The 21,018-nt window shown below is 39.8% G+C and overlaps 4 protein-coding genes across 7 annotated transcripts; 2 read left to right on the forward strand and 2 right to left on the reverse strand.

The window, feature by feature from the left end:
• Positions 1-1,770: 1,770 nt before the first annotated feature.
• Positions 1,771-6,329, reverse strand: rsrp1 (arginine/serine-rich protein 1). 4 transcript variants are annotated; one of them, XR_007191815.1, is made up of 6 exons: positions 6,073-6,329; positions 4,402-4,924; positions 4,036-4,223; positions 3,183-3,252; positions 2,278-2,867; positions 2,042-2,123 (listed from the first exon to the last, which is right to left on the reverse strand). XR_007191815.1 is itself a non-coding variant. In XM_048227375.1 (5 exons), exons 2-5 carry the CDS (start codon positions 4,916-4,918, stop codon positions 1,977-1,979), a joined length of 933 nt encoding a protein of 310 aa, XP_048083332.1. In that variant the 5' UTR covers positions 4,919-4,924; positions 6,219-6,324; the 3' UTR covers positions 1,771-1,976. The 4 variants fall into 4 exon arrangements, 2 of the variants coding, with proteins under 2 accessions (XP_048083332.1, XP_048083331.1); XM_048227375.1 differs by lacking the exon at positions 3,183-3,252 and having other exon boundaries at positions 1,771-2,123; positions 2,278-2,358; positions 6,219-6,324; XM_048227374.1 differs by lacking the exon at positions 3,183-3,252 and having other exon boundaries at positions 1,771-2,123; positions 2,278-2,358; positions 6,073-6,321.
• A 90-nt stretch (positions 6,330-6,419) lies between these two features.
• mgst3b (microsomal glutathione S-transferase 3b) lies at positions 6,420-10,002 on the forward strand. The gene is made up of 5 exons (XM_048227377.1): positions 6,420-6,515; positions 6,729-6,864; positions 8,679-8,801; positions 8,934-9,006; positions 9,265-10,002. The coding sequence occupies exons 2-5, from the start codon at positions 6,736-6,738 to the stop codon at positions 9,363-9,365; spliced, it is 426 nt and encodes a 141-aa protein (XP_048083334.1). The 5' UTR covers positions 6,420-6,515; positions 6,729-6,735; the 3' UTR covers positions 9,366-10,002.
• Positions 10,003-10,394: 392 nt separating this feature from the next.
• tmem50a (transmembrane protein 50A) lies at positions 10,395-15,191 on the forward strand. The gene is made up of 7 exons (XM_048227376.1): positions 10,395-10,490; positions 11,314-11,425; positions 12,080-12,192; positions 12,273-12,340; positions 13,665-13,757; positions 13,941-14,001; positions 14,133-15,191. Exons 2-7 carry the CDS (start codon positions 11,324-11,326, stop codon positions 14,176-14,178), a joined length of 483 nt encoding a protein of 160 aa, XP_048083333.1. The 5' UTR covers positions 10,395-10,490; positions 11,314-11,323; the 3' UTR covers positions 14,179-15,191.
• rhd (Rh blood group, D antigen) lies at positions 14,362-19,752 on the reverse strand. The gene is given in 11 exon segments (XM_048270878.1): positions 14,362-14,367; positions 15,550-15,623; positions 15,892-15,971; positions 16,058-16,185; positions 16,260-16,397; positions 16,658-16,832; positions 18,271-18,349; positions 18,450-18,549; positions 18,552-18,669; positions 18,810-18,990; positions 19,620-19,752. Coding segments are annotated over 11 exon segments (1,212 nt in total).
• Positions 19,753-21,018: the final 1,266 nt, after the last annotated feature.

The following is a 21,018-nucleotide window of genomic DNA, read 5'->3' on the forward strand; positions in this document are numbered from 1 at the left end:
ATACCCACATGTGGTAAATGAATGTTATGAATTAGCTTTGGAGGGGGTAAAAATAATTGCCCTGTTTGGTTTGTGGATGGGACGGCTGCTTTCAAAGGCGGATGCGTGCGAAGAATTAGTGATTGTTTATGACTTACCCCATACATTTCCACTCAGTTGCAAAATCCTAGGATGAGGGGCAACATGATGACAAGGGGTCAAGTCAATACAAAGCATCCATACCACCTTAAAACCATTGTAGAAATCTGGGTGGTTTGTTGATGTGGCCTAATTGAGGTAGCCTACCTCATTTGCCACTTGTTTTCACTGTCTGTTTAAGTGCCATTACCGTTTATGATAACATGACCTCAACTGCAAAGGGAACAGGTAACAATGACAGCCAGTTGCAGACAATCCTACATCTACCCAACATTGGCAAAGAGAGTGCTTAAAACACACACATACCCTGTTAAAATTTCAAGTCAGTAATTGTTCATCATTTCAATACAGCTTTCAAGTTACCTTAGATCACTTGATCAACAGCTTTCAAGGACATCTCCATTCTTTAAGTCTTAAACATCCCCATTAGTCCACAAACCTTTACAATATTTGATTAGATTGTATCCGCTTGCTTCATGTTGATGAGTCCAACTCCGACCGTAGTCTAAAGACATGTATATTACCTCGCAGAAGATTGATTGTAGTAAGGTGTTGAGAGTCTTTTGGTGAGGATAAGATAGCCCTATTGTTTAACTTGTTACGAGTCCTAAGACAGGCGCCTTTGAATACAAATTAAACTCATGTGATGGCCTCAAATAGATGCCCGGCATCCGTGGCACTAAAAGAGAAAATTAAACATCAAATAAACTTTGCCTGCGAGGGGTGACTTGAAGCATTTTTCTCAAGCCAAACAGAAAAGGCGTTCTGTGTCTGGCAAACAATGGAGGCCTTTATGTGCATCTGTAAACACGGAGGGGTATCTTCAGAAGATGTGTCAAGATTCTTTTGTGGTTTTGCCAGGATGTTCCCGATTTAGAGGGCAGCGTTCCCTTGTGGCGGAGTATCTACATCAAAATAAAGTCTGCTAGCTGCAGCTCACAGCACCGTGAGGATGTTGTAGAACAGTCCCTCACTAAATGCTTTCGGACATGAATGAATAGGCCTACATGTGCGCATGAACGTTGATGACATGTAGGCCTAAATAAAAAAAATCCCGCCCCCTAGCTGCAATGTGAACTCAACTGACAAACGAATTTTAGAACTAGGAATCAATTATTCTGATGTCAAAACTAAATGCTCGAATTCCGTGATAGCAAGAGCACACCCTTGATAAATGGCAGGGGAGGTCATGTAAGGCAACGCATGAATTGACTCGTTTGGGACCATAGCAGACTGGTACACGCTCGAGGTATTCTAAAGACCAAAAGCAATGCTGTACACCTGCCAAATCTGTTTTTATAAACAAGGCTCAACTGTCATGGCTGCAAAATTAATTGCAGAGGATTTATACCACAACATTCAAATATCCGATATTTTATCCCCTTCGTTCGTTGTTTATTAAAACCACTAATAACCTTGAACTTCGGAATCGTACAAGATGAGGTGACATTAGATGTAGTCCTCTACTTCCATCTACTGGCTAGTTGTGCAATTAGTCATTAGTCCCACTAGTCACTAGTGCATGTTCCAGCCTATCCTTTTCTGGGTATGAAGTCTCATTTATTTATTTACATTTATTGTATCTGAGTCATATCAAGAGCTAGACAAAAAGGACTAAGAGCCACTCACAAATCCACATTATATGTCTTTATTCAAACCACAGAAACGTCACAAAAATATCCCACCTGTAGATTTTCTTCTTGCCTTCTTCCCAATTCCCTCAACTGCTTTTTACTGTACATCTGCAAGAAAATATCTATGATGAATTCTATACACCCCCTTCCCATATATACAATAAATACAATATATACAAAGTTCAGCAAGGACTAGCAAGCTTGCTACTGTTTTGATGAAAGAAGGACTTTTGTCTTGACGGGGATCCACTGGCCATAAGGCTTTTTACTGCCCACGATGTCAACCCTGGAGGTTACCTTAACCTCTGCCATGCCCTGAGGTTTGCCATTCGTCGGCTTTGCAACAGTGTTCTGTGAAGATACAAAAATAATCATAAGCATGCTTTCTTTCCTAGGAATATATACTCAGAATTTCACACATTTCTTAATACTTGTGTGGATTTGTGACGTGACAAACTTGAAACAAAAATGCACAACTGCTTTTGTTTCTGCCATTCATACTCACATTGATGCTGAACGTGATGGGTTTTCTCTTTGGAGACATCTTGGGGCTTAATTCGCCATCCTCTGAGGCCATCTCTGTGATCTGCCAGAAAGACAAAAGGAACAGACTTGTTTAACAAAGTGATCACAAACTCTTTTCAAACTTTCTTCATCATCCTCAGACTGATAGAGATGTGACCTTTTTTTTTGTCTTTAGACAACAATCCATGCATATGACTATCTCAAGGTCATTAAGGCCACAATGTACAGGCATAATTGTGACTTAATATCTACGATCTGCAATGTTACAACGGATATCTGTCTGCACTGCTGCCAATGGGCAGTTGCCGAACTTTTGGACCAGTTAGTTCCAGTATATTTGAAGGGAAAAGGAAAAAATAACAGCACAAAAATAAAAATAAAAGATCCCTTTCTCTGATGATGCAGTTTCTGAACCCCAACTTGTGCCACAGAATGGGCACAAACTTATCTTTGGTACATGGAGAGGGGGAGGGGGTTGTTTCTTCTTCTGTTTTTAAGTTTTCAGCTCAGGGATAGTCACTACTGTGCAGTCCCAGCACCTGCACTTCTTCTGCAAGCTGGAGGATGGCTCTGCCAAATAACAACGCATCCGTTTCAACCAAGAGCAAACAAACAAACGTTTCTGTTATGCATGAAGAACAGATCCTGCTAGTACGTTACATGTAGTCAGATATGAGGCGTTGGCTACTTCTTTAATGTCTATGTTGAAACGAGCTAGTCTCCAATTTGAAAGGGTGGAGATCAATGCTATACAAAGATGTACACTTAACTATGGTGCGCTACTAATATGTACTGTACTTATTAAACAAGGTACACTACAGGCATCAACTGTTACTTGACCTTTAATGTGCAAGTGAGACTTAAGAATTAACCCTTTCCACAAACCCAGTGGCGTCACATGACTGCCCCCTCGCTCTCCTAAATCCAAGGGGTGCTGGAGAGCAGACCATGTTATCTGAAGAAATGAATAAAACAAAAAGGCAGAGCACATGAAGCTAAACCATGTTCCTACAGACAGTGATACGAAGGCTGTCAAGAGTTAACACACACTTACACAGGAAAGAATTAAGCATACTCTCGCTCTCACACACACACACCAAGCATGCTCTCGCTCTCACACACACACACACACACACACATCAAGCATGCTCTCGCTCTGACACACAGACACACACTCACACACATCAAGCATGCTCTCGCCTCACACACACACACACAAAACTTTATGCTTACTAAGGGGAGAAACCTCATTTACCTTCAACATTTTCTTTAAATGTCCATGACAGACTCGATGACTCAAATTACCCGAATAAGCCTTTGCTGTAATTAACACACAGCGTTTAGAGGACTATTTATAATCAGCCTGATCCAGGCCAGTCAGATGCCTGCAAATACACTTTCTTTATCAAAAGGAAATTGAAAAGTTATAGAAACGAGCCAGAGAAATGTGTCAGTTTAAAAAATGTTTCACAATTACAAAAATATAAATACATAAATAAAGAGACCCCTTCACTCTTAACAATCTTTTACTTATTGACTGGTGTGTGGGCATTCAGATAGCCATATTGGCAATGGTCAGTTTCAAATACTACACTACTTGCACATCTCCATTGTAGTAGCAGTAGTAGCTCAAGTACTGTTACATTGTACAAGTGTAAAATAAGGTCTTCTGTAGCTCTATCCCTCATTCAAACAGGACGCACAAAAGAATAAATGATCTGCTTCTGTTGACACCCACCTGTTCTAGACTCTGCTGGGGTTCTGGCTCTGGTCTCACCCATGGGACTGGACTGCTATGATCTGGTGAAAGGGCTGCTTTCTCTTCCGACTGGAGGGTCCTCTTCACACTTTCAGGCAACTGCAACCGGTCTGACCCCACAATCTTCACTGCATTTTCCGCAGCAATTCTCAGAAGCTCCCTTTTTTCTGTTAAAGGACAACCCAAGATTATCAATTTATCAGCTTGACAACTAACATTAAGGACACTAACAATAGAGGAAAATGTAACCCACTAGTGTCAGTAGTGTTGCAAACTGACAAATATAAAGTTCCTCTGTAAATAAAAGAGCCATATACTAGAAGCAGGCGCAAAAAAAGCTCTTACCATCCTGACTGAGATGGACTGAGGACTGCTCGGGTGTCCGGGACTTGCTCCTGCGGCTGTAGTCAGAGGGCCTGCTACGGTATCGGCCAACGACGCCACGGTGCCTTCTGCTGTCGGGTGACCTGGAGCGAGAGCGGCTTCTGCGTGTGTGGTGGCGATCTGATGACGGGGAAGGGCTGTAGGAGCGGGAGCGTGCCCGGTAGCGGCGAGGTGGCGAGTGGCGATGACGGCGGCAACGGTGGCGTGACGATTGTCTGTGGCATCGTGGATGAGAGCGGGAACGAGATTGGGTGCTTGATGTAGAGGAACTGGAGGAAGATCTGGAGTGACGTCTCCTCCTATGAGATCTCTTCGAGCTTCTGGATGAGCGACGGTCACGGCTGGTACTGCGGCTGCTCCTGCTGCTGGAATGGGGACTAGAGGAGGGAGAGCCGGATGGATCTTGATCAAAGATCAACCTCAGCCCCTCACTGAGACGTGCTGTCTGAGTTTGCATGCTCTTGTCAGTGGTCTTCATATTTTTCTATGGAGAGCAGAAAAGACAACGATTTAGAATTTTTTTTTTTTTAAATACAACACTGACTAAGTGTATTATGCTATGACTTCGACTTTGCAGCGGTTTAAAACGAGACACAAATTGAATCAGCAGCTCAATTAGCACTAAACAATTTTTGCTCTCGGGGTCCCCCTACAGTTGAGTAGCGCAATAATAAACGAACTAAATATCCGTCTTTTGCAACAAAGTATGAACATAACTCGAATATAATATAGAGGGAATACAGCAGTCTGTAGAAAAAGATCTTAGAATTACAGTAACATAGCAGCTCTTTTCCGTTTCGATATCGGAGGGGGGTCGGTAAAGTCAAAGTCAAAGTCAGCTTTATTGTCAATTTCTTCACATGTTCCAGACATACAAAGAGATCGAAATTACGTTTCTCACTATCCCACGGTGAAGACAAGACATATTTTACCAATTTAAGTCCACAGACAAACATAACATTCAAGTAAACAAAAAAGTAAGTAAATAAGTAAATAAGAGGGCACATATAATAATGGAAAAAAAAATTGAGGTTATGTGCCATCAAAATAATTTTGGAAACGTTATGCTAAGGTAAAATAATAACAATAACAAACACACACACATTTTAAGTGTCGGGTAAACAGGCACAGTTCCGCAGAAACCTAGACGTTAACGTTACACAAGTGAGACCAGCCCGCCCCTCGAGGCTGTCCGAGTTTCATAAACACTGACATTACGCAACTCTGGAAATTTCCAGGGACGACTCGATGGTTCACGTAATCGCAACCGTAATCAGTAGCATTTCAAACACAGCTATCTTATAGATAATCGTAAAACCCCGCAGTCTCACGACGGGTTAACGTTAACATAACATTCCGAAAAATCTCTATAGTTAGCAGCACTAACTTAGCATTCTACACTATCCAGGCCATCCGCTAACGTTAAGTTAATGTTAGCGTCAGCACTCACAAAGGGCAGCTAAGACAATTTAGCTAACGTTTAGGTTAGCCACAGACATTTCTAGCAACATTTTAAAGTGAAAAGTTAAGGGATATTTCACACCCCATGCCACTCTTATTTGACACCAATAATATCGAAATTTTGGTCAGTTTAAAGTTAGTTATCAAACTAGCTAGCAATAAGGAACTTACCAGCGATAGCTTCACGTTGACGTCGTCAGATTTAGCTGCTAAGCTCGCTTAAAGCCACGCTGTTCGGTCTGTTTAACTGGATTAACGTTAAGTAAATAAAGAAACCTTTGATTTGAAGTTCAAATACGTTTACAAGGGAAACTTACTTATGGATTCGTTTAGGTTTTTCTGAGATCACATTTACAATAATTCGCAACAAAATAATAACTCTCTGTTCGGACTTCCACTGGCCCTTCAGACTGTCTCCAATGGCGACTACGGTATGCGCACGAGTCACGATGACCAGAGGCAAATAATATGTTGTGACGTCATGTTCGCGTTTGACCAGTGTGGTTTACACACTTTTCCTCACAAATATCTTGTGTTTCACAATATGGCGATTCAAAGCAGTTGGTGAAGAACAAGCATATACACTAGTTGGATACTAAAGTTAACGACTAAAGGTAGGATATATTTAAACAAAGAAAACATGATAACCAACCAGATCAGATCAGCAAACATCGCGAGAACTGTTATCTACTAGAAATCACTTTGGCTGGCTCTTAGGCTACTAGAACTACTTCCTTCCACAAAAATCATTACTTCACTTGAGGGAAAACGATCGAGAACGACAGACTAGAGACTAAACTATATATTCAAAATATTTTATGTTAAAGTACCTGCATGATGGACGTTCTTGACGTGTTACCCTCGAATTTCGGCCTTGTGATCTTCACGTACCTGTACAGTTGGATAATGCTATGTTATCTTGGAGTTCAGGTTGGGTCTGCAAGGAAGAAATATGACGTGAAGGTAGGCTCCGCATTTGATTTTGTTTGCATGTATGGCATGTACCCATGGGTAAGACTACTCTGTACACTAGCATAGATGGACCTTCCTGTCTGTATGCCAGTCAATGGTGAAACTAACTGTTTATAAGTTCAATAAGTGAAAGTTGAATTTTGTTTAATGTCGTAAATGAATTGGATAGAATACTCTACTCTACTATATACTCTTTTGATCCCGTGAGGGAAATTTGGTCTCTGCATTTATCCCAATCCGTGAAACACACTCAGCACACAGTGAACACACAGTGAGGTGAAGCACACACTAATCCCGGCACAGTGAGCTGCCTGCAACAACAGCGGCGCTCGGGGAGCAGTGAAGGGTTAGGTGCCACGACTGCCCTAAAAAAGGGAGGAGTGTGTGTGCTCCTTTGGGCCTTCCAGTGGTGTGAGTGGCTGCCCAGGGCCAAAGCCACTCTGACTGGACAGAGGGAGGAGTGTGTGTGCTCCTTTGGACCTTAGAGTGGTGTGAATGGCGAGCCAGGGCCAAAGCCACTCTGACTGGGGAGAGGAAGGAGTGTCTGGGTGGAGAATACTGAGAAAAGTACAGTGTCCATGCACTCTTGAATATAAAAATTACTAACTGGAGATAGAGGCCATAAGTCCACTTGTTTAAAAAAGTTAACTTTGGCCTCTTTGCTTATGAGCACATGGTGAGATAAGGGAATAGTGGAGCAGATAAGCAGATATATAAAAGGTTTTGTGCATTTTATGATGAAAGCATGACATTTTGTCTGTGAACTTCCTTTTCAGACGTGGAACCACCTCAGATTTGGCCTCTCGGACCAGGCAGAGTAAAAAAAAAGGCCCTAATTTTCAGGAGTAGGCCATAAAATATTTCTGAAAGTCATTCTAAAATTGTACCAGAGAGGGTTAAAGCGGTTGTTGAAGGAGAGAAATTGGACTATTTCATGGAAAATATAAATTTCAAAAAAGTTGACGAACTCCAGTGATATCCAAATTCCTTGCTGCAGACATTGCAGAGGACTTTATTTTAATCAGCACTTTATTTTTATCAACACCATCATTTACATTAAAAGTAAATGTTCCAATCAATGATCTAGGCAGCACATTTTCTTCTCTCTCCTTTATTTTACAGTCGAATGGTTACTGACTAGAACGGCTCTGGGTCAAAGGTCATACGGAATCAATTTTTTCTCACATTAAATAATCGAAATTAATCAGATATTCTGACAGCCCTATATATTAATTAATATTATTATGTTAGTTTCTTTACATTTATTACTAATACTTTATTGTTACTTTTATACTCTTTATTAATATTTTACACAGGAGAGATGTTAAATTCCTCGTGCTAGGGATTTCACACACTGGCCAACCTACTAGCCTATTTACTGTCAAAACCAAAATCAAAAGTTGTCCGAATGTCCGTTATGGATGTTTATACCTGGTTGCTATGGTTACATTTACACCTGGAATGGCCAGACTGGTGTTCCAGGAAGAATATGTCTGAGGCCAAAATAAGCTTTTCTATTGGAATAAAACAGCATATTTGTAAACATGTACATTATTGTAATGAAGAATAAAGGGGTAAAATGAAATAATGATGTCATTGACCCACAAAGGTCAGGTACAAAATGGCTCCACGTCTGAAATTAAACGTTAGAGTGTTTAGATTATATGTGGAAACTTTTATGCTTTAGTCATAAAATGCACAGTTGTTCTGCTTATCAGTCTAGATGGTTTAAGGTAGACTAGGCCTATTTGGTTTGCTGCATGGTTATGTTGTGCCACTGTACCATTGGATCTCTTCCTTTCCAGTATCCAGCAATGTACAGTGACAAGGACCAGGTGTTTAACTGCATTCAGAGAGCACATCAAAATACCCTGGAGGTGTATCCTCAGTGGCTCGTCTTTCAGACAATTGCATCGTTGGTCTATCCTGTAAGTTTTATCAAAGGTTAAGAAATGTTTCATCACAATTATTAAGATTTCAGATAATATGCCTTAATGTGTAATAGGCTACATACACTCATACAGACGTTCCCAATGTGCCTTCTCTTCCTTGCTGACTAGGTTGCTGCCTCTGTGTTGGGTGCCATCTGGGTGACCAGTAGGTTCTCATATGCCTGGGGCTACTACACTGGAGGTAAGGTCTTCTATTACTGGTAACTAATTTACCTGTTTTTGTCTTTTATATGTGCATCTGAACATGTAATAGCCATGAGAGAAGCTTTAAGGTGTAACAGTGTCTAAAATTGTATTGCAACCTAATTAATTGTACAAAGGGGAACCTGTTCCAATTCAGTTTGCAGTTGAATGTGTATTGCCCTTATAAAGTATGTTCGGAATAGTTGAGTTACATGTATGTTTTTTGGTTAGTCATGGATGTACTTTTACTATTCAGATCCTGCAAAGAGGATGCGTGGTGTTTATGGCTACATTGGATACCTTGGAGTCATCATTCTTTCAATTTCCGTTGCTTTGCAACTACTTAAAGTGTTCTGATAAGTAAGGCAAATATTTGTTATTGTCATGGCGCACAGCTAGGTGAAAACAATCATGTTCCTCCATTACATATTGCTGTAGATTTGATCTGTTTGTGATGTGTTCTCTGAAATTGATCTGTCTGCATAATGCACTGCTTTTAGTAAATTATTCAAAAGGACCACTATTGCTTTTTATTACTTCTAGTAATGACTTCAGAAGATAATTTTAGCTTTGTACATCATAAATTGTATTTGATGATGTATTGCATCAGTAACACTTATCAAGGCATGACTATTTTGCATATCTTTGTCTTTTGACAACTGGAAACATGTACAATTAAACATCAATTAACAAAAACATCTATTTAGAAACAACTTCATATTAAATAGTTTACTCAATACCAGCCTTTGGGGTAGAAAGAGTAGTCTTTCTGCAATGCTTTAGCTTTATTCAGGTGATCATGTGACATAACCCAGAATGTCTTTAAAAGTTACTTGTTTGTTGGTTTTCTGTCATATGTCATCATGTAATGTCTGAAAATTAAAGTATGCCATTGAACTGTAACTTAGTTATTTGATAACAAATGACAAACCTATTCTAACTTCATCCAAGGGCTTGTGTTTTAACAATAAAGTATTTTACAATGTATTGTCAATGTTGTTGCTGATATATAATATATTATATATGATATACTAATTTACTATCATTCTAGTGTGTACAGTCAACTCTTATCTCTGTCCTGCAATAAAGTTCGTAGCTTAGCCATCAAAGCAGAGTTAATCAGGCTAAATGCTTGTGATCAACAATGTCATCTGACCCACTCTCTGACTTGACTTGACTCTCACATGACTCATAAACCAGTATATCCTGTTACTTTTTGATAGGGAAAATACACAAAATGCCTATTAAGAATTTACGAATAGGACATTTTTATAACGACAGATGAACCATTAATATTATCATGTCTAGCCTAAAGCATTGTAATATGGTTAATGCCTCTCGCAGTGCCAGAAGCTGCGCAAGTCCTCACAAGTCCTCTGATGTAAATATGGTTTAGAGACAGTAATTGATCATGCGCATGCGCTTGAGACAAGTCAGTCGGTCGGAAACAAGGAGGAAACTGGACCGAAGACGTCTGAATTGGTAATATTCCGTTGATGTACATCACAAATACATTCGTGGTTACATGCGTTGTTGATAAAAAACAAAACAAATCACACATATACTTTATTTGAATCATGGTATGTTTTTAGAGTAGCGAATAAACGGGCGTTTCTGCAACGACACAAGCTAGGTTAGCCAGGATAACATTAACGTTAGCTTTCAAGATCTGGCAGCTGACTACTACTGCTAGCTAGGTAGCTTGTTGGAGGAGTAGAGGCTTTTATTCCCTGGACAGAATGTGTAGCTTATCGAAAAGCCGTATTTTGTCTATCAACTATACACATAACTTGTTACATTATTGTCCAAGCTGTCTCACGAAAAGAGCTTGTGTTATCGCTTATCCACCAACAGCTGAAGTGAACGTTAATGTTAATCCTTTGTGTGTAACATCTCATTTAAGAACCCATCGACACTGCGCAGCATTGAGGACACGAATACGAAGGTCGAACAATTCAAATAGTTTTGTGAATAGGTTTTTAGCACTCTGGTCCACTGATACATTTTTCTTCAAATAACACATTTGATTCTTGTTCTGCAATCTAGAGCGTTTGGTTTTAGTTATAAGTTCCTTGGCATTGTTGTGTTGTAGCTTGCGCCTCGGTGGCCTACATTTCCCAATCATCCACGCAGAGATCTATCGATTTTTTTCATGTAACTTTAAGCTAATTGTTAAGATGTTTTGCTAGATTTCGGGAATAGGATGGTCCTGTTCTCAACTCTATTTCGGGCGACGTAACCTGTATAAGCGCCTTAAAAATTTACTTCTGTGTAAATAACATGTCTGTTTACTTCTGTTTCTCAGGTGGTGAATCATGTCAGGTTTTCTGGATGGAATCAGATGTGGCGACTGTGAATGCAATGTGGATTGGGGCGAGAAGAGAAACACAATAGCTTCGATAGCTGCTGGGGTTCTTGTAGGTTCCTCCAGTTTAACCCTTAATTATTTGTAGCTCTATGCATAGAGCTGTTTTTGATAATGTACCCTTTTACACCCTACTGAAAAAAAAACAGCCTGACCAGCTTAACTTGGTTTGCTGGTTGACCAGCTTGTTAACCAGCTTGTTTGACCACCCTATGATGGTTGACCTGCTAGACCAGCGAAAACATACCTTCAGCTGGTTTACCCAGCCTACGATGGTAGTTCAGCTGGTTTTGCTTGTCGTACCACCTCAAGCTGATCATTTTAGCTGGTGTTGCTGGTCTACACTGCTGGTTTAACTGGCCATGCCAGCTTATGTTGGTCATTCTAGCAAGCCAACGTGATCATCTTACACAAGAATGTCAAGCTTAAGGCTATTCACCAACATGACTATCTTGTACCAGCTGTATCCTACACGACAGGCTGGTCACACCAGCATGACCAGCTTCCTCAGATGGTCACGCCAGAATATCCAGCTGGTGGCCCCACCAGCTACACCAGCAAGAGCTGGAAGAAAATCAGCAAAGACCAACTAACCAACATAAGCTGGTTTCTAGCTGTTTTTTTTTTTCAGCAGGGCAGTTTGAATCTGAATGTCTTAGTTTTTTTTTTTCTGTTTTAGTTAATCAATTGTGTCTTTATGTCTAAGTTTTTCACAGGATGGTGGATTATCATTGATGCAGCTGTAAAGTATCCAATAGAAGAGGACTTTCACCATGCTTACCACACATGTGGAGTCATAGCCACTGTGGCTTTTTTAATGTAAGCCATTGCAGTAGCTCACAATAGAATGAGACTGTGACAAACAAAGTCCATTTGCAATGATGATGTTCTTTTTGCAGGATCAATGCTGTCTCCAATGGACAGGTGAGGGGAGACAGCTACAGTGAAGGATGTCTGGGACAGACAGGTATGTGGCAGTTGAAATGCTTTCCCACATTATTAGTGATCTTGTGTTCGTTTCAAACACAACATGGATCGTGAAGCTGAACTGTTACTTTTTCACTAGTGTTTTATCCCAAAGTAATAATCCTTGAAGACCTCATTGCACTAATCTCTTGCTTAATTGAATTTCAAAGAGGGCCAGTCCCAGTTTGTGGTAGATTTAATGTGGCCCTTATCTACCAGTAGTTCACTTTTATACTGATACAAATGAGCAGATTAGTCTTTCAAATAATTCATAGAATCACCCCGGTTAAAGGAATCAGTATTCAGTTGGTATGCTTAAAATGCCATGTAATTAATTTTTATGCTTTGCTATATTTGGTAACAATTGCTAATAACAAGCGATTGCTAACAAATGGTAGACTCTTGGTCCTATGACTTATTATAACTGAAAGACGGCCAACCAGGGTGTGACACAATTCCCAGTTACCACTTACGAGAGAAATGGAATGCAGCATATGTTTTGCTTGTGTGTTTATTCTATGAATGGTTGTTATGTAGGCCAAGGACCTCACGTAAAGGAGAAATCTGCTTTTTTTTCACATAGATCTCCGTTTTTCGAGGTCACAAAGTACTGTCGATATGAAAAACGGTTTTACCTAGCCCGAGTTTCTGCTAACCTGACTCTCGCCAGATTAATTTCGTTCCGCCTAGCTCCACTCACATCCATCTGGGATTGCTTCCGTTGAGAGTGATTTTGGCACCAGATTTGATGGTAGAGCCAATCAGGACACAGGGCGGGAGTTTCATAGATGTGACATAGCGTAGAGGCGACTGTGAGACTTCTCAGCGTCACGGGTTGGCTTCGATGTGAGTGGGTGAAGTAGCACGTCAATAGATGACGGACAAGTGACTTATCCAATCATATGCAAGGATTTTTGATGAGGCCCAGCCTTCTGAAACACCTCTCCAATGGATCGATCCCAGATGGATGAGTGGAGCTAGGCGGAACGAAATTCATCTGGCGAGAGTCAGGTTAAGTTTCTGCAGCCAACAGCTAAAATAGCCAGGCAGCTACAGCGCTACACTTTGGGGGCATGAACATGGGGGCTCATGAACATGCCCCCAGAGTGTAGTACCGTAGCTGCCTGGAAGCTCCAACTGTTGGCTGCAACAACTCGAGCTAGATAATAATGATTGTTTTGGGGGGGGGTTCCATACCAACAGTACTCTCTGTGACCTAAAAAAACGGTGATATATATGAAAAATCACCAGATTTCTTCTTTAATATTTATATGTTTACACCACTAAATCCAATCTATGTAATTCCACTGAATGAATTATTTTAGGTGCCAGGGTGTGGCTTTTCATCGGCTTCATGCTGGCATTTGGATCCCTCATCGCTTCCATGTGGATCTTGTTCGGAGGATTTGTTGTCCCCCGTAAGTACTTTAACTGTTGGCCTAGTCCTTTTCATTGCATGTTGAATAGTTTTCTTATAGAAGCCCATTTCCACCGCTTGGGTTATCTCAAAATGTTTAGTATCTTAGTATCTTAGAAACAGGCTTTACTTTCTTATGTGAAAATCACATATGAATCTATATGTTTTTGTTTATATCCTGCAGAGAAACCCATTGTGTACCCTGGAATTGCAGTTTTTTTCCAAAATGCTTTCATTTTCTTTGGGTAAGTGTTTGGTTGTCTAGTGTGTATTTGTGGGTGTAATTGAACCTTAGCACCTGAGATGTAATGAAAGCTTGACTCTTGTGTAGTGATTTTGATGTCTGTTTGCACCAATGTCTTCTGTTCTATTTCAGTGGCCTGGTGTTTAAGTTTGGACGCACTGAAGACTTGTGGCAGTGATGAGCTGTCTTTACTCAGCAGAACTGTTACACACACCTGCTTCTGCTGGCCTCCTGCCCTTTGATTCAGCCTGACCCCTGGTGTGATGAGACCAGTCAGACCAAAAATTGCAAAATGGACCCCAAAGCTTGGCCACCCATGGAGAACATTAGCTTGTTGCAGTGTCAAACCTGTCTGATCTCGTCACGACTGTGGTTATAAAAAAAACATGAAAAGAATGGAGGCCACAGCCATTTTTGATAAGAAACTTGGGTTGCTGTGTCTATGTTGCATACCGTGGTGTGGTATTCCATTTTTGCTTGGCACAGTCTTCAGCTGTAGCAATACTTAACCAGAACAATATCCTAATAAGAACAGTGGTTTGAGGTTAAAAAGTTAAAAACAGTCATATATCAATAAACAGGAGGTGCCCAGAGTTATGATGCTAACTAGTACATAATCTCCTTTGTTTTTTATATATATATATATATATAAATACATATATTGCATATGTTTTCAAATACACCGGTAAATAAAGATTAATATGAGTTTTATGGTTGTGCCACCTAATACTTCAAAGGGAATGTTTCCAAAATCGTTAAAGCTGGAAATTCTGTTCATGGTGTGAGTGAGTATGTTACAGAATGTGTCCCTCTGTGCAAGAAAACGTGAAATGTACCCTTTGCTAAAATTGTTTGTGCTGTTGCAGTCCTCTACTCTATATCTGTCCATATCAGCAAATACAGACTATATTCTGTAGCTTTCACTTAAGTATACATTATTTATAGAAATGGTATGTGGTGGCTTTAGCAAAAACATTTGCATTATGTAAAAAGCACAATTTGATATCTGAGGTCCACGTTTTGAGGAAAAATCAACTAATCTTGTGTTAAGCGTTTGATTGGTCTACATCTGATGTTGGGGAAAAAGAACATGCACTACTTTGTTTTAGTTTCCATTCTCTAAGATGCCATAATAATGGTTCTTTACATGTCTTACCTTGCAAAACAATAAAAAGCTGATTTGTTATTAAACATTGTAAGATGGTCTTCCTATGTATATTAGAATGGGAAATCAATCCCATATGTGCTAGTCAAGTACAAGTAAACAAATGAAAAGCAAAAAGTTGTATGATGAAACTTATTATTGATGTATGTTTTTATTACTTTTTTCTCTCAAAGATTATCCATTGTTTACATCTTCTCACTTGTGTTTTGCCAGGTGGGGAAACTGCAAAATATTTATTCGTTTTACAAACATTGCTGTTTTCATGGAAACATAGTATTAGTTTATTGTAATATATACCATAGAGTGTTGTACCAATATGGACATCTGCATGCTGTTATCAAATGTGTAACAAATTATGGATAATGTTACAGGTAGTACACTCACTTTCCCAAAGGCCTGGTCATCAAAGCACTTCCTGTCCTGAGGGGGTCTCCAAAACCTCTATTTCAGGATGATGCCTGAAAAAGACAGCCATCGTCCATAAAGACTTCAGTAGGTGCATGTTGAACTTTATTCTGTATTCTTCTAAAATGGGGAAAACTGGGTTCAGAAAGTAAAGGTCCTTATTCCAAACATTCACTAATTGAATAATAATTAAGTGAATAATCTAATTACTGAAATTTCCTGTTAAGTGCACCAGTAGAACCAATACTTGGTATGACTTATACTTTCAGAAACCATATTTTCCCGCCTCTGCTTTTTAAATATTGACCACTATGTATGTACCTGTAATGACTCCCATAGTCAGACTTGAAGCAAGTGTGATGAGGAGGATCACAATGTGGTACACAGCAAACCTCACTGCACTGATGGGTGAAGATTTTAGAATATTGTGTTGGGTGCATACAAGGATACAAATACATATAGGAAAGGTTTCAGGAATGTTACCTACATCGTTGTGCTATCTGAGTTGGCAAACTGAAGAAAGAGCCGAACAAACCATCCCAGAATGGCAGGGATCCCATGAACACTGAGAATGCTGCAGGTGTCATGGCATTTGAAAACTACTTCCATAAGGAGCTTAAGGAGAAAACAACAAAGGTTTTTACCGATCCATACTCTATTATCGATCCATTTGAAGCAAAAATATGTACCTTAATATATTGGTGTCCCAAGGTTGACATTATGCCAGCTGATAACCCAACTGCCATGGCAACCCAAGGTTGAGGAAAAGTTGACATACTGCCTCCCACAGCCACCCCACCAGCGAGAATACAGTTCTGGACATGAAGCTGGCAGAACAACACCTGGACCAGTCAGCTTCAACTCCTAACACCACTCATAGAACTGTATTGCAAAGTGCTGGTGTAAAGTAACAAAACTCATATTTTCTCATCCCAAGATATTTCAGTCAATTTATACACTATGTTTGTGCATGCTTTCTTTGATTGGGCTTTCAAAGACTTCATGCCCTCCCCCTTCTCTTTATCTCTGTAAATGTTGCTCATACAAAAGTCTTCTGGACGTTTTAGAAAATTAGTGCCAACCTCACCATGTTGATTTTCCCTCGAGGGTTGAAAAGAACAGAAATCGCGATGGCAGTTACAGCAGAGACAGCCATCGCCAGGTATGTGCTACAGATGACATTTAAAGGCACTGCAAGATCCATATCGTTGTTCAGTAAATGCACTGAGTTAAAACTAGGCCAGAATATCCATAGGAAGTCCCTGAAAAATAAAGATTTAACCAAGAACTCAACATGAGGAGAACACATGGGCCCATAAAGGAAAGCACAAATGCCAAATAGTTACATTATCATTCAGTCAAAGCCACAGCTGGCACTGACCAGCAGGGTATTTATATATAAACTTTATTACAGGCTCTAGGCCCAACAGCAAGACATACAACAACAACAACAACAAAAAAGAATAGATACATAAACACATACAAACATACTCTGATTCATGAGAGTCTTAACAGGCACCCATACCAATGTTTCCATAAATTTGATTGGTATCTGACCGAGCTGCACCTAGGGCTTGTGAGCATCATTATAATACGGTTTTGAGACTCATCAAGTCGGGTCATGAGCTTAAACATTAGGTTCCTCAAGAGAGCCTGTAAAGTGCTTAGCCCTGAGTCACAAAAGAGCTTACTTGCACTGCTACTCCTGGGCTTTTTCAGCAGTATCCTCAGGCATTCAATGCCACCTGAAGTTTGCGCAGGGTCTCCTTTTTGTAGCGTACCCATAATGGGGCTGCATACATAAGGGTGCAGTATGCACGGAACATGCTCACTTTCACATCATCAGAACAGTGATGGAATTTCCGGACTAACATGTTTGCTTGGATATACAACATTTGTCTCTGCCTATACATATCAGCATCATCTTCCATCTTGTCAGTGATGATGTGCCCAAGATATTTCGTACAGTTAAATACCCAGAGGGATTGCCCTGACAGGTAAAACATTGGAAGGTGCAGCTTCTGATCCTCTTTGGTCCTACATATCAATACAACACTCTTTTTTGCATTGTACTGTACATCAAACTCAACCCCATACTCAGAGCATATATCCAACAGCTGCTGAAACCCAACAGTGCTGGGGTACATAATAGCCAAATCGTCTGCGTACATCAGATGGTTTAACAGAGTGTTCCCTATCAGACAACCTGTACACTTCCCCAACTGCTTTGACAGGTTGTCCATGTATAGATTGAACAGGGCTGGAGACAGAAGCCCCCCCTGCCGTACACCATTGCCTACACTAAAGGGTGAGGATTTCCCCATGCATCTGTTTGGCATACCAGTAAACCAGGATACGTATGATGCATCCAGGCACACCCCTAAGCTTAAGTTTAGTAAAAAGCTTATGGTGATTTACCCTGTCAAATGCCTTGGAACAATATACCCTAGAAACATTGTAGAGCCCTGATTTCTGTAAGATTAAACTGCTTCTTTCAAGGCATAGATCTGTGCTGTGCTTAGGCTTAAAACCAAATTGATTTTCTGCTAGTAGTCCGCATTGAAAATATGCAGTGAAAGCTTTTCCAACATTTGTGTAGGGTGGTCCATCCCAGACTGCAGAATTGTTATGTGAAAGCATACCTAAAAGAGGTAAATTGCTTGATACTGTTGCTTTAACAAGATCAAAGTTCATTCTAACTTACCAAATAAGGAGAATAATGTCATCTTTCGATCAGATTTCTCTTTTTCATGTCGTGGTTCAATAACCTTCAATACCCCTGTTAGGATACAAGCCATTTATTTATATAGATAGATAGATAGATAGATAGGGGATATTCTAGGGGATATTCCCACATCTGTGTCAATTGTCCAATGTACAAGCCATGTAAAATATAAATTAAAACAGGGCTTCTAGATTTGAAACGGTCAATCCCAGGATTATACTCAGTAAAGTTTGAATTAGCCACTTATTGAGGAATTATTGAATCCAGTAACTTCCATCAAAGACATTAAGAGAAGCTGGACAGGATTGGTCTTCCCAATCACAACACCCATGGAAATCAGTGATGAGAATGCACTCATTTCTGCAAAGACCAAACTGGCAACACAAATAGTCATTTTAACTGCTTGAAATGCATTTTCTTTCAGTTCTTCAAATTAGAAAATCTCCAAGGAGTGTTTGTGTGACGACTTGGTTTTGCTATCTTGTCTTTCTCAGGAGTTGGCATACAGGGATACCTTTCCATGGTGATTCGCCCTGGATTTGGTAATTGCAGAAGAGTCTGAAACACAATGGCCCACTGCACTGCCATGGCTGCAACTAGCAAGCTGAAGCCAGCACTGCTGAAGCCATTACGAACCAGGAAGGTGGACAAGAAACCAAACCCCATAAAAACCATGACGTGGACATCCTGGAACTCTTGAAACCAAAAGAGAACACACCCTCAGATGCAGTTTACAGGTACAATGCCCTAAATGCTAAGTGACGCATTCATCCAAATGGTGGCTAGTGACCACATGGTTATCTGGGGAAAATGACAATTAGAATGTGATAGTACAAATTAGGTAAAACAGTTGTCATTTTAAGGATCCCCCAGTTTCAGTGAATAAAAACCTGAGCTGCACATTCAACATGACCATTTGAGACTGCATATAAAACCTTTATAAACCATATAATTGGTGAAATCTTCTATTTTATGAGGCTTGTCATGTGAATGGAAGCCTATAGGGAAATTATTTTTTTTCCAAGCATTGCTTTCATGGCAAGCATTTGGGCAGAATGGCAAGGCCAGAGCCTCTTAGAAGCTCTTATCAGCTCTAGCCAGGGCTGCATGCTGTCCACCTTCACCCCAACCGTACAATTGTGAAAGCTATTGAATGAAGAATGTCTGTATTTTAACAAAATGTTAACAAAAGGTTCTTGTATATTGGACTGTCTATACCATAGCCTACTCAAAGGTATTTTTTGGAATAAAAAAGGCACATTTTCACAGTCAATTAGACGTAAACTGGTACAAATACAGATACTGAAGCATTTTCTGTACAAACCTGCATAAAATACAATTGGAAATATGTATGGAACTTCCATGTAGAACGCAAAAAACAAGATAAATATAGTTTCCAAAAGTAAGGCAACGACAGGGAGTCGTGACCGAAGACTAGGTGCATACTGTGGCACCATCAGTATGTTTGAACCTTCATACAATTTTAGCACTGACTCTCAGGCGAGAACTTACTTTGCACATGAGGCAAAAAGGGGTGTTACCTCTGGAGAATTTGAACTACTACTCACACATCACCTTACTCTGCAGATATTCCTGGTAGGATATGATTTTAATGGACAGCAAATATTTTGCTCTGGCTATTTTCAGCTGATTTATCCCAATTCAATTTCCAATGGGACCATAAACACAGTGGGTGTGCATCCTACACTGCTACAATAACACAGAAAATATTTAACAATTAGAAACAAAACATGGGTATTAACATTCTTCTAGGGCAACAGGTAAATATGGGCATCAAATGTCTAAGTGACATGTTAACGACTTCTGTTTACATTTGAATAAAATCCTAATGAAAGACAAGCTCGTATTACAAATAATATTACAAAGTGTATAGGCCTACATCAGAAAGTTTGGGCAGGCCACTGCATTTTGCATACTTTAGTCTTTCATACTTCACATTGTGTAAACCTTAATAAAAAAGCTGACGAAAAGGCAAATAAATTCTAGCTCACAAATATATTTTCACTAATGACTTTAAACTGGTGGGTATGTCTGAAATTACGTGTAAGTTAAGCACATCTTCCATTTCACTGCTGGAAATTGAACTATAACATCCAGTAGGTCTAGTAATTGTTCAGTTTAGATGTACAAATGTGGCTGTAAACTCTCAAAGATTAGCGGCTATTATTAAGGAGTGCCTTTAGATGGCACTGTGTTTCAACAATCTTAATCAAATGGAAAATACTATCCTTTTCATTTTTTCCTTCCTTTTAAAAAAGGTCATGTGCTTTGTATAGAGAATCAGTGTTTATTGAATTGCAAACATTTATCAAATTGTTGTCTTATTCCAAGCACTAGGTGTGAAGATCACACTGTCAATTGTCTCTGAAAACTGCAGTAATAGCTGTTAATTGCTCATGAACCAGCATAATCCTCTTATGATGTTGACTTCAGAAGACCTTTTGAAGACCTGCACTCGTCAAGTTTTTCATAAAATCCTCTTGGCCATCTTTACTCTTAAGTCCACCACTGAGAACCACAATCAAAATATCAGCGGGGTTTATGAACACCTAGAATGTTAGTTTTGCTCATTGACAGATTTCGTAGATTTTGTGATTCCCCACCTGTGAATGGTGTGTTTATATGTGGCTTATGTGAACAGAGCATGTACATGACAGAATTATTACATAACAACACACATCCTGTGTCTGAGAAAGACTAAC

The sequence above is a fragment of the Alosa alosa genome, chromosome 19 (genome assembly GCF_017589495.1).
Source record: "Alosa alosa isolate M-15738 ecotype Scorff River chromosome 19, AALO_Geno_1.1, whole genome shotgun sequence".
NCBI classification, from domain to species: Eukaryota; Metazoa; Chordata; class Actinopteri; order Clupeiformes; family Clupeidae; genus Alosa; species Alosa alosa.

Coding starts and splice junctions, on each gene's coding strand:
- rsrp1 (XM_048227375.1), bottom strand. CDS start 4,918: ATGAAGACCACTGACAAGAGCATGCAAACTCAGACAGCACGTCTCAGT. Junction 2,359..4,035: donor CCCAGCAGAGTCTAGAACAG/GTGGGTGTCAAC, acceptor TCTTTCTGGCAG/ATCACAGAGATGGCCTCAGA. Junction 2,124..2,277: donor CCATCACGTTCAGCATCAAT/GTGAGTATGAAT, acceptor GTATCTTCACAG/AACACTGTTGCAAAGCCGAC.
- mgst3b (XM_048227377.1), top strand. CDS start 6,736: ATGATGGACGTTCTTGACGTGTTACCCTCGAATTTCGGCCTTGTGATC. Junction 6,865..8,678: donor GGAAGAAATATGACGTGAAG/GTAGGCTCCGCA, acceptor CTTCCTTTCCAG/TATCCAGCAATGTACAGTGA. Junction 9,007..9,264: donor CTGGGGCTACTACACTGGAG/GTAAGGTCTTCT, acceptor TTTACTATTCAG/ATCCTGCAAAGAGGATGCGT.
- tmem50a (XM_048227376.1), top strand. CDS start 11,324: ATGTCAGGTTTTCTGGATGGAATCAGATGTGGCGACTGTGAATGCAAT. Junction 11,426..12,079: donor CGATAGCTGCTGGGGTTCTT/GTAGGTTCCTCC, acceptor TTTATGTCTAAG/TTTTTCACAGGATGGTGGAT. Junction 13,758..13,940: donor CGGAGGATTTGTTGTCCCCC/GTAAGTACTTTA, acceptor TATATCCTGCAG/AGAAACCCATTGTGTACCCT.